Source organism: Saccostrea cucullata, unplaced genomic scaffold (genome assembly GCF_032062105.1).
Source record: "Saccostrea cucullata isolate Sc308-1 unplaced genomic scaffold, CSIRO_AGI_Scuc_v1 ctg1093, whole genome shotgun sequence".
Taxonomy (NCBI): Eukaryota; Metazoa; Mollusca; class Bivalvia; order Ostreida; family Ostreidae; genus Saccostrea; species Saccostrea cuccullata.
This window is the reverse complement of record NW_026923683.1, coordinates 13,449-29,145: the sequence shown is the minus strand read 5'-3', so window position 1 is coordinate 29,145 and position 15,697 is coordinate 13,449. Positions and strand designations below refer to the sequence as shown.

Here is a 15,697-nt window from a genome sequence, read left to right as displayed (position 1 = left end):
AAAAGCAATAAGGAAAGCTTAAATTTCTTATCTAAATAAGACAAGTGCAAGTCGTGAAGAGAAAGATATTATCTGTTATTACTAACTGAATACTAGTATCAAAGATATCAGACGAGTATGTTCTGTTGTGCAGATAGAAAAATACTTTAGTCTAGTAGATGATTGATTTCTTTATTAAAATAAAATTAACTGAGTAACCAACTTTATCAATATTCATTTTAAAAAGTTCGAATACAACCAGCTTCTACTATAGTATTATTGGAAGGAAAGGGAGACTATTGGAAGGAAAGGGAGACCTTTAAAAGAATTTTAAGCCCCTTGACGAAATTAACTTCCTTTTCCGTTTGAGTTTAATAATTGTTCATCTGTTTTGTATATTTCACAAAGTCTGAAACAGGGCAAAGTCACAGATCTAAGGGAAAACTCAGAGATGGGATCAGGTGCGCTGAATGAGAGAAAATACTCCTTTGTTCTATTGAAATTGCCAATGTCCGTCTGAATTGATAAGTAAAACAAAATAAACCGTAATTTCACTATAAAAACAAAACCATAACAATTATTGTGAAACATGTCTGTCATATTACGACCCATTGATGGTTTCAAACCAAGATCAGAATTTGCGAAATGCTAACTTAATTTAAACATTCAAGGATTTGCATGCCTGAATCATGTTTCAGTTACTAAAGTAAAAGAAAAATGTAATTATACATTTAGTACCGAATCTGATTGGGAAATAAAAACACCAAAATGCAGGTGATAATGAAATATTACCACATGAATAGAGAAACTGATGGAAGAAAAAACTGAAGTCGGTCTATTTATCATAGTTCTTCTTAGTTGTGCGTTTGACATTTTAACCTGCAGTCACAACTCAAGCCTAACTAGTTAACGTCTTTAATATAATTTGTTAGGCCATTATTTTTTCCTTCACTAAATTGTCTGTGGAGTTTTAGTGTACCCGACCACACACGGAGTTGTAAACCGGTCAACATGGGATACACTTTCCTCCATGACCCTACCCCTTTTGTAGCTCATAATTTGTACATGTATTGTGCTAACTGTAATGGTATCTTCTCATTCATTAAAGACAGAGATTTGAGCCTTCAAGAATACCTAGTCAGGGTACCCCTGTCAATCAACTGCATCTAGGTCCATCATTGGATGCTAGAACTTGATGGACTTTTGCTTTTTAGTCCCTGTGTATACCAGGGGCTTGCATCTCTTCCAGATTGTTTAATTTAAAATAAATTAATTTAAAAAATTAAATCTTCATTAAATACACTTGGAAGTTGTTAAAATAAAAGATTCTGACACTTTCAGTCAAGAAAAAACACAATTTAAAAAAGACGTACCACACCCATATGCAGCGATCTTCAAATTAACTTTGATCCTTACAGCGCATAGTATACAGAAGCTGTATTATTATGACAATTTTTAGATAGATGAAATATAATTATTAAAAGAATTGTTTATATTATTTAAAGTACCCGATACAAATCACCTGACACACAGCTGTTATCACCTACGTAATTTGGTGCCTTTTATTTTATTTTTTGTGGATATATTCAATAATTTGTTTTTAATGGACATAGGTTTAGAGTATTCTAGTTTAAGGTCAGCCGACACGTTCCTCAAAAATATATAATTTTTTGCCAAGAATTTGTCATCGAATTTTTAACTCAAAGAAAACAGGTCATTTGAATGAGACCATATAAAATGAGGTCAAAGTCGCACTAGGTGTTGGCCATTTTTCAATTGACATACAAGATTGTTCTCGATCGCGAGGACAGCAGAGCAATAAAAACAAGAGGCCCAAGGGCCTTGAATCGCTCTTCTGATAAATTGTACAATCTATCACTTCTAATTGAAGCCTCCAACTCCAAGTATCTCATGATGCAGGAATTAACAAAGTTTGATGATTCTTAGCCAGTTAGAACAAAAGATATTTCAGTATAGCTATAAAATACCATAAGAAGGTCACGATGACCTACTTTTTGATTAGAAATTTTCTGAGGACTCAAGATGCATCAACTGACAAAGTTTGATGATTCATAAAATACCTGAGATAATTAAAAGTAGGTCATCCTGACCTACTTTTTGGTCAACATTCTCCGAAAACCCAAGATGCCTCAGCTGACAAAGTTTTACAATTCCAGGCCAATAAGTACCCGGGATACTTAAATATAGTCATAAAAATACAAAACTAGGTCACAGTGACCTACTTTTTGGTTGACATTCTCTGAAAACCCAAGATGCATCAACTGACAAAGTTTGATGATTCTAGACCAATAAGTACCTAAGATACTTAAATATAGCCATAAAATGTCAAAAGTAGGTCACCGTGACTTTTTCTGAAGACCCAAGATGCATCAACTGACAAAGTTTGATGATTCTAGACCAATAAGTACCTAAGATACTTAAATATAGCCATAAAATGTCAAAAGTAGGTCACCGTGACTTTTTCTGAAGACCCAAGATGCATCAACTGACAAAGTTTGATGATTCTGAGCCAATAAGTACCTAAGATATTTAAATATAGCCATAAAATGTCAAAAGTAGGTCACCATGACCTACTTTTTGTTGAAATTTTTCCCAAAGACTGAAAATGCATCAACTGACAAAGTTTGATGATCATAGGTCTGAAAGTATTAAAAATATGCCTTTTAAACAATTTGAAAACAAATGCCCACAAAATTCAAAAAGTAGGTCACAGTGACCTACTTTTTCATAAATATGTTTAAAGCTCCCAAGATGCATCAACTTACAAGATTTGGTGATTCTAAACCTCTCAGTGTCTGAATTAATGGGATTAAATGTTTAAGAAAAGATTAGCCATAAAATTCAAAAAGCAGGTCACGGTGACCTACTTTTAAGTTGACGTTGTTTGAGGACCCAAGATGCATCAACTGACAAAGTTTGATGATCATAGGCCTTAAAGTGTAAAAAATATGTCTCCAAATCAATTTGAAAACAAAAGCCCGTAAAATTTAAAAAGTAGGTCACCAGACCTACTTTTGTGTTGACATGATGTGAAGTCCTAAGATGCATCAACATACAAAATTTGATGATCCTAGACTTCATAGTAAGCAAAATATAAACGTTTTTATCAAGTGTAAATTTTGGTTAACTTTGAAGTGATCTTGAGACCATGCCCTTTGCCCCAGGGTCATGCCTTGAACAATTTTTAATCTTCAACATATCCTGACCCTTGTATGTAAGTTTGATGAAAATCTGCCTGGTGGTTCTGGAGAAGAAGATTTTTTAGCAACCAGTACTTTTGGTTTTATTTTCCTGATTATCTCCCCTTGTTTGAGGGTCCTACCCCTAGTTTTAGTACAAATGGTAGCCCTTGGACCAAGGATACCCTGTGACAAATTTGACAATGATTGGCCAAGGGGTTCTTGAGTTATGGCCCATATTCTAAAAAGTTAACGCACACCAAACGACGCACACCGCACAAATGGCCATAGCATTAGCTCTTTGAGCCTTTAGCTTAAAAGAGCTAAAAATAGTGTAAATAATGACCCCTTGTAGAATCATGTATCGAGGAAAAATTTTCAAACAACTGTAGAATAGCAAGGCTACATGTATGTTGGGAATTTAACTTGGTTAAGTTCTTCCCACTCCTTAAAGCCAAGATAGATCTACAATGTCAAAAATTTCACCAGGAAATTATCTTTTTTAAACATTTATAAAGATTCTAGAGCCTAGGTAATACATGTAATAAAGGTGGGCTGTGGGCCTCTCACTTGAATTGTGGTTTTCTTGTAGTGCTTTTTGAAAAAAAAAAAATGCTTAACCTCAGCTACTTTTCAATTGACATGCTTTCAATTTCTTAAATTTCATCACCCACTTGAACAAAGTTTCTTTAAGAAGAATTCAAAAGTATATTTCTCTTTCTAGGTACTAGTACCTTTTTGATATCTGTTTTATTTACCATACATATTTTAGTTTGAGATTGTTCTCACTCTGTTTCCATCGAGGATAAAAAAAAACCTTTCATTAATAAGTTTCACTAATGTCTTAATATAAATACTAAGTATAAAGTGTTGTACAGTTTTCCTGGCCCTCCACATCAAAAATATTTTTATCTTAGGATGTAAAAAAATGGAAATTTGTTCAAAAGCAATAGTAAAACACGCTGATATTACATTTTCAATGATCACAGAATACTTAAATCATGCAATTTTTTTCCCATCAAAGTGAAATAAAATCAACAAACTTCCTTTCAAATAAAAGCTATTTTTAATTAACAGCTTTCAACATAGTTGAAAATTTCTAAGTAAAATGAAGAAAATTATGACAAGATGAATTTATGAACCAATGAAAAAAACACATAAATCAAATATAAAAGCAGCATACAATTCTTGTATTCTGACTTTTAAAAATTTTACAGAGCTGCTCATTATATGTCATATATTCATGCATAGACATTTTTTTTTCAAATTACAACAAATTCAGATTTATCTCCCTTAATATTTCCAGTTGACCAATATACATAAACAGAATTGAAAACACTCTAACTTCAGTAATAGTATGGTCTTCTATGGTCATTATATTGATCGTAGTAGTGTCTGGGGGGTGGGGGTCCGGGCCTCTCCCTGTAAGGGGGCTCTCTCCACCCGGAGTCTCGCCCCCCTCTGTACGGACCAGGGTGTCTGTATTGTGGTCCACCCCTACCACCCCTTAATGGAGGCCCATAGTCATCTCTATACCCACCATTATCGTGTCTCTCATAGTTATCATGTCTCTCGTAGTTATCATGTCTCTCATAATTATCATGTCTCTCGTAATTGTCTTCGTATCTATAGTCTTTGTGCACTGAGGGTTTCTCCGGCAAGCGAATGTCGTCGTGTTTGGCCTGGTAGCGACGCTCCACTCTCACAGTCTCTATTTTAGATATGCCTTGTTCTTCCTCCATTTGCTCCCCTGTGTTGGATCCAGGGAAAGAGTTATTATTTTCTGAATAATCCGTCACTGGGACATTAGAGACGTTAGACTTGGCTGGGGCTTTATCAACATTCTCCTCAATAACCGGAGGAGATACGAGATTACTGCCTGCACCCCCTGTGGTCTTCTTTTTAAGTTTCTCCAAAAATTCTCTGTGATCATCAGGTGCACTGTTGGCAGTTTTATCCTTAGCTGCTGGTTTGGGCTTGCCTTCTGTGGGTGAAGGGGGTTCCCCAGGGGGAACCGGGAGAGAATTATCCTCTAGGGATTCACTAGGCGTTATTGGCACCTCTTTAAGACTAGACTTCCTGTTTCGTAAAATTCCCTTGGGTGGTGGAGGGAGTGAAGACACGTTTGCAGACGATTCATCTTCTGTGGGGGTAGCCTCTTTCTTCTGGTCCCATGGCGGATTCCACGCCCCCTCACCCTGGTTCCCCCATTTCTGCTCTGTCTTGTTGACTGGGGGATTCCAATTGTTTCCAGGTGGAGGCCCAGCTCCTGGCTGATTCCAAACTTGGCTGGAATGATTCTGGGGTCCAGAGGGAGGGTTCCATCCTGGTGATGTTCTGCCAGAATTTGGAGCACTTGGTGGATTCCATGTTGGAGAAACCCTGTCCCCCTGACCCACCTGAAATCCTCCCCCAGAAAAATTAGGCTGAGTGGGAAATGGCTGTGGAGGAATTGGGGGTCTAGGATTCCAAGCCTCTGGGCTGGATGCTTGCTGAGGAATGAAATTAGGCTGAGGGGCCTGAAGAGGGGGTGGTCTGACCACACCCATAGGAGGAGAAATAATTGGAGGGGAAACAATAGTGGGGGCAGGTGCAGAGATTGGTTGTGGTGCTGATGACATAGAATTCATTTGTGAAAACATTGGTGGTGGCAGACGAGGTGGTGGATTGGCCTGTAGCACTCCCAAAGCTGGAGCCACTGGCTGTGGCACCTCGTCTGGTTTCATCTGAGCCTTCCATTCTGCCCAAGAGTTGGGTGCCTCCGACGCAGGGGGTTGGAGAGGTGCCTGGGGTTGTTTTACATCTTTGTTGTGCTGAAACTGGGATTTCACTGTGTTTGTGAGCAGAGAAAGATTTTGAAGAAAATTAGAACTGGGAGTGGAGGCTTTAGGAGTTTTTGACAGAATCTGAGTGAGAAAATCAATAGGATTCTGATGTGATCTAGGGGGAGAGTCCTCCTTTTCGTCCATGACCGGGGTTGAACTGCCTTCGTCTTTTGTGGGGGTACCTCCCTCTTGTTGTAGCACCTTGATGACTGCAGGTTTTGGGGGGATGTAGACAGGAGGGTTGTCTGCTAGTGGTGGCAGTTGAGATCGCGGGTCCACACTATGGTGAATGCTGCCCGTTTGGACCGCCGGGGTGTGCTGGACACTGCCCGTGGGGAGTGATGGTATCATTGTGGCTATTCTCGACTCTAGTGCATTTGGTCCAGCTGGAATGATAGAAAAAGATAAGTACTGTATGTTTTTTCAGTCACTACAGTGCAACAATGATACCAAAATTTTAAGTTCATATCAACTCACCAACATATTTAGGTTTTGAGGGCATTTGTTCCTCCGGATCATACACTTCACTTTCAGCTGGACCCACACTGTTACTGATGCTAGTAGACTGCTGTGCAGCTGGAAAAAAAAGTATGTAGAATAATTAAAAACTGTTTGTAATTCACATTATTGTACAATCCTATAAGAGTTACTTCCCTTTATAGCTACAACCAAATGCAAAGCGGTTGTGCACTGAAATAAATCTATAGTAAAGTAAAAGGATCAATGGCCCACTTATGACATAACTTAAATTTCAATATCTGAAAAAGGAAAATAATGTCAGTAAATATAATACACTGTGCAACCTTAATTAAGGTTTTTTTGCAAATCTCTAGCAAAAGCAGAGCAAAATTTACATGTGTATATTTAAAGTATGAGAATTTTATTTGGGGAAAAACAGTTAAAAATAAAACAGATGAAAAAAAGGCTCTTCTCAATGGTTACAATGAATATACATGTAGAGTTTTGAGGCTTTTAGAACCCTTTTTAGATGTCGGTTTATTTTAAACCACTCAAAAATCAAACATTTCTTTAGAGTGATGACAGTAAATTCACTAAAGAAGACATTTGCCCATTTTAAGAAATTCAGTATCCTATGTCCCTACACTTACCCAGAATAGTGCTGGCCCCTGGATTATCATCGTCGTCTAGGTCCATATCGACCGCCTCTGTGTTGTCAATTTCCTCCAAGGGAGGGGTGTTGCCTGGAGACGGGGCGTCATATGAGGGGGAGGGGACGGGACTGGGGAGGGACTTCATCAGATCCTCCAACTTCTTACGCAGATTGTTGATCCGCGTCCCAAAGTTCTTGTAGGCCTAGAATAAAATCATTAATGTTACAGTAGAATAAAAGAAGACTCAGTACTGGAAATATGTATATCAGATTGTGCTTTCTATTAAATTAAAGTTAAATATGAGAATAGTGTAATAGAACCATTTCTGTTGATCATTATTTCTAGAATTTTATTACTTGAACTAGAAAACTGACCAGTAAGCAAGGGCCCCGCCATGGGGTAAAATTAAAAGGGTGCAGCCTACGGAATGATTAAAAAATGTACGAAGAATAAGCAACAGCAACTGTATTCTTAAAATTTCAAGATAATTCCTGAACATTCAAAAATCTGAAAATAATATTCTTGTACTTACATTAGGCAGTAAAGAACGACTTAACATTGAATGTATATTTAAACAATTATGAAGCTTGTTTTATATAAAATCCAGCCTTCAATGAATGCAAATATCATGAAGGCTTGACCTTAACTTTGAACAAACAGCAGTTGCAGACAAAGGTTTTCATTAATCTTAAAGTGACAGATAAAGAAAAGCCTACTCAATTTTCTGCAGCAGGCTAGATAATTAATCCCAAGGGATTAATTGTACCTCTCTCATCATTTTCTTCTAAAGTTACAATAAGAACTTTTTCAGTATTAATGATAGAATGGGGTTTTTATACAACTACCTTAAAAATTAATAATATTCTTGAATTAACATAAAGTGAAAAAAAAGTAAATCAAAAAATCTTCTTTAATCTATTTCTTGTTTTTAGAATTCAATGAAATCATAACTATTAAGCAAAAATAAATTATGAAAATTTATATTTAAATCCACATTTCAGAGTGTTCATAGCATTCCAAATTGACTTAACTTCAAAACAAACTTCATTTGCAGACAGAGGTGGTAATTCATCTCAATGTGACAGATGAAGATAATGCTCTGGATTTTCTTCAGGAGGAAAGCTAATTAATCCCAAGGGACTCATAGCAGCATTCAGTTTACAATGGGAACATCTTCAGCAGTTATCTCTCTTTGCCAATGCATTCTTATATAAAGTTAAGGAATCTACCCCACCACCCCAGCTCTAAACCGGGTGACATAGAGAAACAAACTTAGCTCCAAAATATGTATTTCTGCCTACTGAACTACCATACCAAATTTGTACTTGATTGGGCAACCATAAAAAAAGTTGCCCATTCATTCTTATGCATAGTTAAGGAATCTACCCCACCACCCCAGCTCCAAACCAGAAGACATAGAGAACTAAACTTAGCATCAAAATATGTATTTTTGCCTACTGAACTACCATACCAAATTTGAACTTGATTGGGCAACCATAAAAAAAGTTATTAGAAAAAAACAGAAAATTTGTGGACGGAAGAGTGACAGACGGACAGACAGACAGACAGACGGACAGACAGAGTGATTACTATAGGGCACCCGCAAATCCTTGCGGGGCCCTAATTAATTGAATGCAATATTTCAATGGAAAATCTGGCACACCAATCTTCTGTAATGCTTTCATACACTTTGGAGTAAATCCAGCTCTTATCTGTTTGTCAGTTTTGCTGGTTATTATCACCTTGTCCATAAAACAAACATATCAGGTATGAAAATAATCTGTAATGAAAGACAAAAAAAAAACGAGCCTTACATTAGCTACAATCCTGGCCTCGCGGTACTGCTCATCGTAAAACACCTGACTCTGTTCTAGAAGCTCGATCATCACCTTCTGTTCCTGTATCTGCTGCTCGGCGCTGGACACGTAATTCTCCAGCTTAGAACACGAGTCCTCAAACTGCTGACTGAACTGCTTCCCATGGGCTCGGTCTGTTTACAGAGAACAGAAACATGTATGCAAAGAGTGTTTTTAGGCATCCTTTTTAGCACTCTATGTTATTTTGCATTAAAGCAATATCTTAACACATGTATTGAACTATCTGTAATACTCAAATCAGTACACGTACTTCAGAGTTGTATACAGCAATAGCACATTCTATAAAAATTTTATCATCTTTTAACTGCTACAATAAGATAGAATTCTCCTTAGATTTGTAAATATGAAATGTTAGCAAAATATGAATAGCCCAGAGTAAAATTCACTTTTTAAAATTTTGTCATTCAAGTTGTTAAGACACCAAGTTTCAGAATCCTCTAATTAATGAACATCAATTTCATGTACACACAATTTCTACAATGAAAGTAGAGTACCTGATGTCAAACGTTTGAGCCCTTACATTATGAAATGTCTGGGCCTACTTCTGAGCTGTGAGACTGCACCTACCTTTGAGTTGTGTGACTGCCTCTACACTGGAGGCATCCAGCTTTAGACTTGAGATCTGTTTGAATTTGAGTTCCACTTCTCCCTCCAATCTTTTGTAGCTGTTGATCTTATCAATTAGTATCTGGGGCTGTAATGTAAGGCACAACAGTTAGCTTGCTTCAATTACATCATACATACATCTTAAAGAAAATTATCAAAATTTGCAATGAAAAACAAATCAATTTGAATAGATAGCATTTTGAATACCAATATAAATATTGCAATGTGTGGAGAAATTTTAGGGGTGCATCAAACCTTGAATTCTGCCAGTATCTTTTCCTCATCCTTTATTTTTGCTGTTGGTTTGTATGCTTGTGTGGGAGTAGCCGGGGTGGATCCAGCTGGGGTGGCAGGGCTGACAGCATTATTTCCCAATGGAGTCAGGGCTGGGGAATCTACGAAAAAATCATTGGTAATAAATAGGTAGGAAAAGGTCTAAATGAAGGCTATGAGTCATAAAGGTTGATATTTATGAGTAATAAATAATCCACTGACAAATTTTTGTATATACAATTTTTTTTTTCTAAAATGTTAATATTTTTTTGCATATTATATACATAAATACTTAATTTAAAGAAATACTTCAGAATGATATTGTCTTTTAAACATGTTAAAAATCATGATAAGAAAGTTTATTAATCATGAATATATGTACCTTTCATTAACATTTCTGTCAGCTCGTCTAAGTAACCCTTTGGAAAGATGCTTCTTTCTCCCCATATTTTCAATATTCTGCCTATATTTGGCTGGATTGACTTGTCACTAAAAACAATATAAAATTCATTTTAGATTTGTTTACATAGTGATATACAATGTTTTTCTATTATATAAAAAAAGAAATCCTCCCTTATAACCATCAGTACTAAGGTAAACCATTCAGAAATAATGGAGAAGTCAAAGTTCTTTCAAAAAGTAGGTCAAACTCCAAGGTCAAAAGGTCACAAATTGTTAGTATCCATAATGAGTTCTTGTCATATGGTATATGCAAGTGAAATACAAAGGTCCTGGGGAAAAGCATTTAAAAGTTATGATCAAATTGAAGTTTTACAAAAGAAGGTTTAACTGCAAGGTCATAAAGGTCAATCTGCTGGTACCCAAAGGAAGGTCTTTTTCCATGAAATATGCCTGTAGAACAAATAAATGTCCAAAAGTCAAAGCTAAGATTTAAGATTTTCAAAAGAAAGTCTTGGGACTAATTGAATAATTCCATGTGAAGGCCAACAGCTATAAATGTCGGTATTCAAGAGAAGTTCTTTTCACAAGGGTAACTATACACTGTAGGATTCTAAATCTTTGATTACCAAGGCATCACAGTTTAGTTTCTTGGGCATGCCAGGGCATCTAGGACAGTTGAGAGCCAGGGATAATTTGCATACTGTAAATTCCTTATTTTTCACGAGTACTAATTATTGCGAAATAGCTCTTCAACGTCAAATCGCGAGAATAAAAGTACCTTAAATTCACATTTAATGTTTCTTGTGAAATTATGCGATTATTAATTCCTCACTAATAATTAGGATTCTACAGAAACAGCCATGAACAGGCGAAGCCTGTTATGCATAAATTATCCCATGTTTCCAACTAACTGACGTCAGACACAAAAACAGATGCACAAGATCTGCATGCATATTCATGAAATTACTTCTTAGCTCCCAACCTTCCACTTGGCAAAATTTACATTCCAGTTGAATGATCAAGAAATTAACTCACCTAACTTTCATAGAGATATCACAGAGAAACAAAAAGAAATGGAAATATTAAGATATTTACATGTATCATACAGCTGTAGCACTTTATGATACTCAAAATGAAAATACAATACATGTTAACCTATTGTGATGAAAAATAGGGAGATTCAGACCTCAAAAGCGGTAGCATTGCATGCGCGTTGTTTTACGCTTGGATTATCGATATATTTCATGTAATATACATGCGAATGTAGCCTTAAATGAAACCTACAATAATTAATCTTAAATATCGACTGCACTTTAAAGTAGAAGACAGAAACACCTTAAGTTTGACAAAAATTGTACAAATATTTTTCATGCTCATCATTATACCCCCCGCTTGAAAAGTGGGAGGGTATATAGTAATCGGTATTTCCGTCCGTCCGTTACGCTTTGGGGTACCCATCTCTTATCTGCAACTCCTCTCATACCACTGAAGGAAATTTAATGAAACTTTCACAGATTCTTAATTATATATTCCCATTGTGCACCTCCTATTTTACTTTTTGATCTGACGTATATTTTTGATTTTCCAGAGCAAGACATGGACACTGCCATTATATTCATATGGGAGGCGGGGGGTATCATTTAGTGAGCTAATTGCTCAAAGTACCTCTAGTTTTGCTTGGATTGGGTGTTTAACTTAGCTTTTTGAAGAGTGATCTTTGCTGATATAGCCTAGAAGCAATAATTCTGAATTTAATGTTTATTCACTTATTAAAAAAACAAATAATGACATGGTTTAAACTAGATCTAAAACAAGTTCCTATCTTTAGTTACAGGTGACTCTCGATGGCTCGAACTCTGATCTCTCGAAGTTCTCGATCTCTCGAAGTAAACCTACGGTCCCGTTTTTTTCCCCTCTATATAACTAAGCAAATTTACTCCTGATCTCTCGAACTTCTATCTCTCGAAGCTCTCTATCTCTCGAACCAAAACCTGGGTCCCGTTACACATATTTAATTGAATTTTACTCTCTATCTCTCGAAGTTTTGATTGCGCGTGTATACACGCCGATCAAGCGTGAAATTGAGCCTGGACTTACCTGGAAAAACAGTGAACGCTTGGGGTTGGCAAGGAGGTGTTAATTGGGTGTTTACATAGATGACACTACACCTATGGGTCGTCCGTGTGTTGATATAATTAATTGGTTATAATTGGTAAATCATAAACAAATTCACAACTCATTTTGACTTGAAACATAGACGATAATTTTTAGAGAATAAATTCATCGACGTTCGTTTCAGTTAGTTCCAATAGACTATGAACTTTTATTAGAGTCTACATAATCCCAGTATATCAAATATTGCACAAGAAATTGAAGAAATTCCTTTCTCAAGGACTGAATACCGAGTAAGAAAAATCTGGTGGACACTGGTGAAGGACCCGATCAAGCAGCCGAGTAGCCAAACCGACAATTGCTATTCGGGTTTCATGTTATCATGAAATAAGAATAAATAAATATTGAAACATTAGGAATTCGTTTTATTTATTCGAAATACGATCATTGCTGTCAATAGCAAGTATATTACCTGTAAAATACGATTGAAAACGTGCAATAACTTTATTTACATATATACTTCCGGTATTTATAATAATAGAACATCGATGATCGGAACTGAAAATTCCGGATTTTATTTACTTTCTATCTCTCGAACCCCTCGATCTCTCGAACTTTTCTTGCGGTCCCTTGAACTTCGAGAGATCGAGAGTCACCTGTATATAAATCAGATTTCCCGCGATGATCGAAAACGAAAGTAGAGATGTGCCAAATGGCTTGTCATTCAAGTGATTTCTATTGACTTTATTGATAACATTGTGAACTCCTGTGCTTTTATAGACGATGTCAAACGTTTTTATCTAATTCTTAAAAGCTGTATCTCCTTTTTCATGGCAATGATGTTGACTAAATTTATCGTAACCAATGTAATCACTGGAAATCTTGTGCTGTTGTTGTTGTCAAATTCGTGCTTGAAATCTATGTACACATCGATACTAAAAAAGCGTTTGTATGCTTCCGAGTCAAATCACACAACATCTAACGAGATTTTATGAGAGTGGCTTCAAAAATGGATACCCAAGCGAACCAAAAATACTTAAGACGCAACTTTTGTAGAAAAGCGGTAGATTTCTGAATTAAATCGGTAGGCGGGAGATGGAATGAAAAAGCGGTAGACTCCCGCCTAAATCGGTAGAGTTAACATGTATGAAAATACCGAGAATGTGGGATAGCTTCTGTCAGCACCCTCTTAAAGCTCTCAATGTAGATACCAGCCCTCTTTCTTTTTCCATTCTGACAAACATCATTACATAGGTTGAACAGCACCAGCTTCTGCTTGGATGGAACTAATACAAGAGTGACATTTTAAATTTGAGTTATAGAAAGCAAAGTAAAAAATACTTCAGAACAGAGGAATATGTAAATTATATGCTTAAACAAACAAACAAACATAAACTGCAGTGTGAAACACCTCTAAATCAATGGTCTTTTAGGGTGAATAGTCACAGCATGATGTCAATATGGGGAAAATTTCCAAAACTATTTGAGGAGGACTGAGTGTATAAACATTGAGATAAGATAGATTTTCACCTTTATCATCCTCATAATGCCAAGGGTCCCGAGTCAACATGTTGCTGTTTGACCCCTGGTATATTTTATTTGATATTCATGGACTTGCTTCTCTCATTGATAAGCACCTATCAAATTAAAGCTTTGAAATTCATGAATAGTAAGAAAATGTAAAAAGAGGTTTCAAATTATGCACGTTACAAATTGCAGATCTCAAATGGATTAATGTGATTGGTTGAGAGATAAGTAAATCAATCAAAATTTTAAATTTTTTTTCAAAAGACGGCCCACGAATATCTGCAATGTGTTGACTCAGTACCCATGGCACAGTCGCACTGCAAGGATGCATTTTAAATGGACTATCTTTTATGATAAAACGCAAAAACAATCATAACAAGGTTTGTTTAGATCAATTTGATAGTTATTTTCAATGCAATTCGTTTTGCATTCTTCAAAATAATTTTGGAGCAGATCTGCTCTGATTTGTATATTGCAACTATCAGGATGTATTCTGAATGTGGTATGGACTTGTACCAAGACACAGTAATACTATTCTAACCATTATATTGCAAAAAACAATTATTCTTGTGACATTAACGCCTTTTAAATATTCTTTGAAGAATTAAGGTGCATATACTTTCAGTTTCACATCTTACCTTTTTTAAAGGTATTTAGCCACACATCCACTACACGTTTGTGGTGGGATTTGTGGTGTATCAACCAAAGTGAAAGGCTTTGAATACTGTCTTGTGTATTAGATACATTTAACATCTTCTTTTCCAAATTTTCTTCACTCATTTTAAGAGAAGGCGACGCCATGTTTTACAGCTTGATAAATAAACCTAACTTTAGAAGCGATATTTAAAAGTTATTCATCAATGTCCATTTAAATGCATTGCAGATTATTAAGATAAATATCCTAGATTTCAATTGTCAACATCGCTTTGAAGAAAAATGATTCCTGGCAAGAGAAAAGCAGCAGAAATGTAACTTGCTCCTGGACTTGTGGTGGTCAACCATATTGGAAATTAAGATTTGACTAATTGACGAAATGTAATTTCAAATCTCGATCCCGATCAGTATAAATAACTGTCCTCTGCATGCCTCTGGTATATGATCACATACATAATTAATTACATGTATGTTTTTGAAAATAAAATTGATACATTTAAATATAATCCAGAATCATAGAAATATTTCAAGGGGGTCTATTTCTCTCAAAATCTTTTCATCAATATTTTCAGGGTGATATTTTTTTAAAATTAACTTTTGAGTTATTTTGATGCCAAAAATGGAGCAGAAAAACATCAAATAGAAAAAAAAAATGACAGTAACAAATGGCGAGGCCCGAATCTTTTAAAGTTACCCGACAAAGAAAAAGAGCTATATCATGCAGCAAATTGGAGAGGTGGCGCTAAGCTTTCTGTCATATGCAGTGTATATTGTTCAAGAGTTACGTCAGGAGCGTTCGGTAAAATCCATAGTACTTTATTATTTTAAAATAATAATCTCGTCACAAAGAAATACCCCATATATATATATATATATATATATATATATATATATATATATATATATATATATATATATATATATATATATATATATATATATATATATATATATATATATATATATATATATATATTTATAATACTTAATGTTTATTCACCAATCAAGCGAGTTATTACATATATTGTCATTGATATTAATGTAATGTAACATGACTTGTGATTAAGTTTGACATTTTTCTTCACCAAATCAAAGGCAAGAGCCAATTTTTGATAAAAGAAAAAACAATT

General features: G+C 35.6%; 1 protein-coding gene across 1 annotated transcript; it reads right to left on the bottom strand.

Annotated features, from left to right (window-relative positions):
* Positions 1-4,243: 4,243 nt before the first annotated feature.
* On the bottom strand, positions 4,244-14,921 carry LOC134264663 (regulation of nuclear pre-mRNA domain-containing protein 2-like). Its single transcript, XM_062746926.1, has 9 exons — positions 14,552-14,921; positions 13,543-13,672; positions 10,255-10,361; positions 9,855-9,994; positions 9,561-9,687; positions 8,931-9,106; positions 7,114-7,318; positions 6,482-6,580; positions 4,244-6,390 (listed from the first exon to the last, which is right to left on the bottom strand). The coding sequence occupies exons 1-9, from the start codon at positions 14,712-14,714 to the stop codon at positions 4,526-4,528; spliced, it is 3,012 nt and encodes a 1,003-aa protein (XP_062602910.1). The 5' UTR covers positions 14,715-14,921; the 3' UTR covers positions 4,244-4,525.
* Between the last annotated feature and the right edge of the window lie 776 nt (positions 14,922-15,697).

Excerpts from the sequence above, each read along its gene's own strand:
- LOC134264663 (XM_062746926.1), bottom strand. The coding sequence starts at position 14,714 with ATGGCGTCGCCTTCTCTTAAAATGAGTGAAGAAAATTTGGAAAAGAAG. Across the intron at positions 9,107-9,560 it reads GGCAGTCACACAACTCAAAG|ACCGAGCCCATGGGAAGCAG; the intron begins GTAGGTGCAGTC and ends CTCTGTAAACAG. Across the intron at positions 6,581-7,113 it reads AGGGGCCAGCACTATTCTGG|CTGCACAGCAGTCTACTAGC; the intron begins GTAAGTGTAGGG and ends TTTTTTTTCCAG.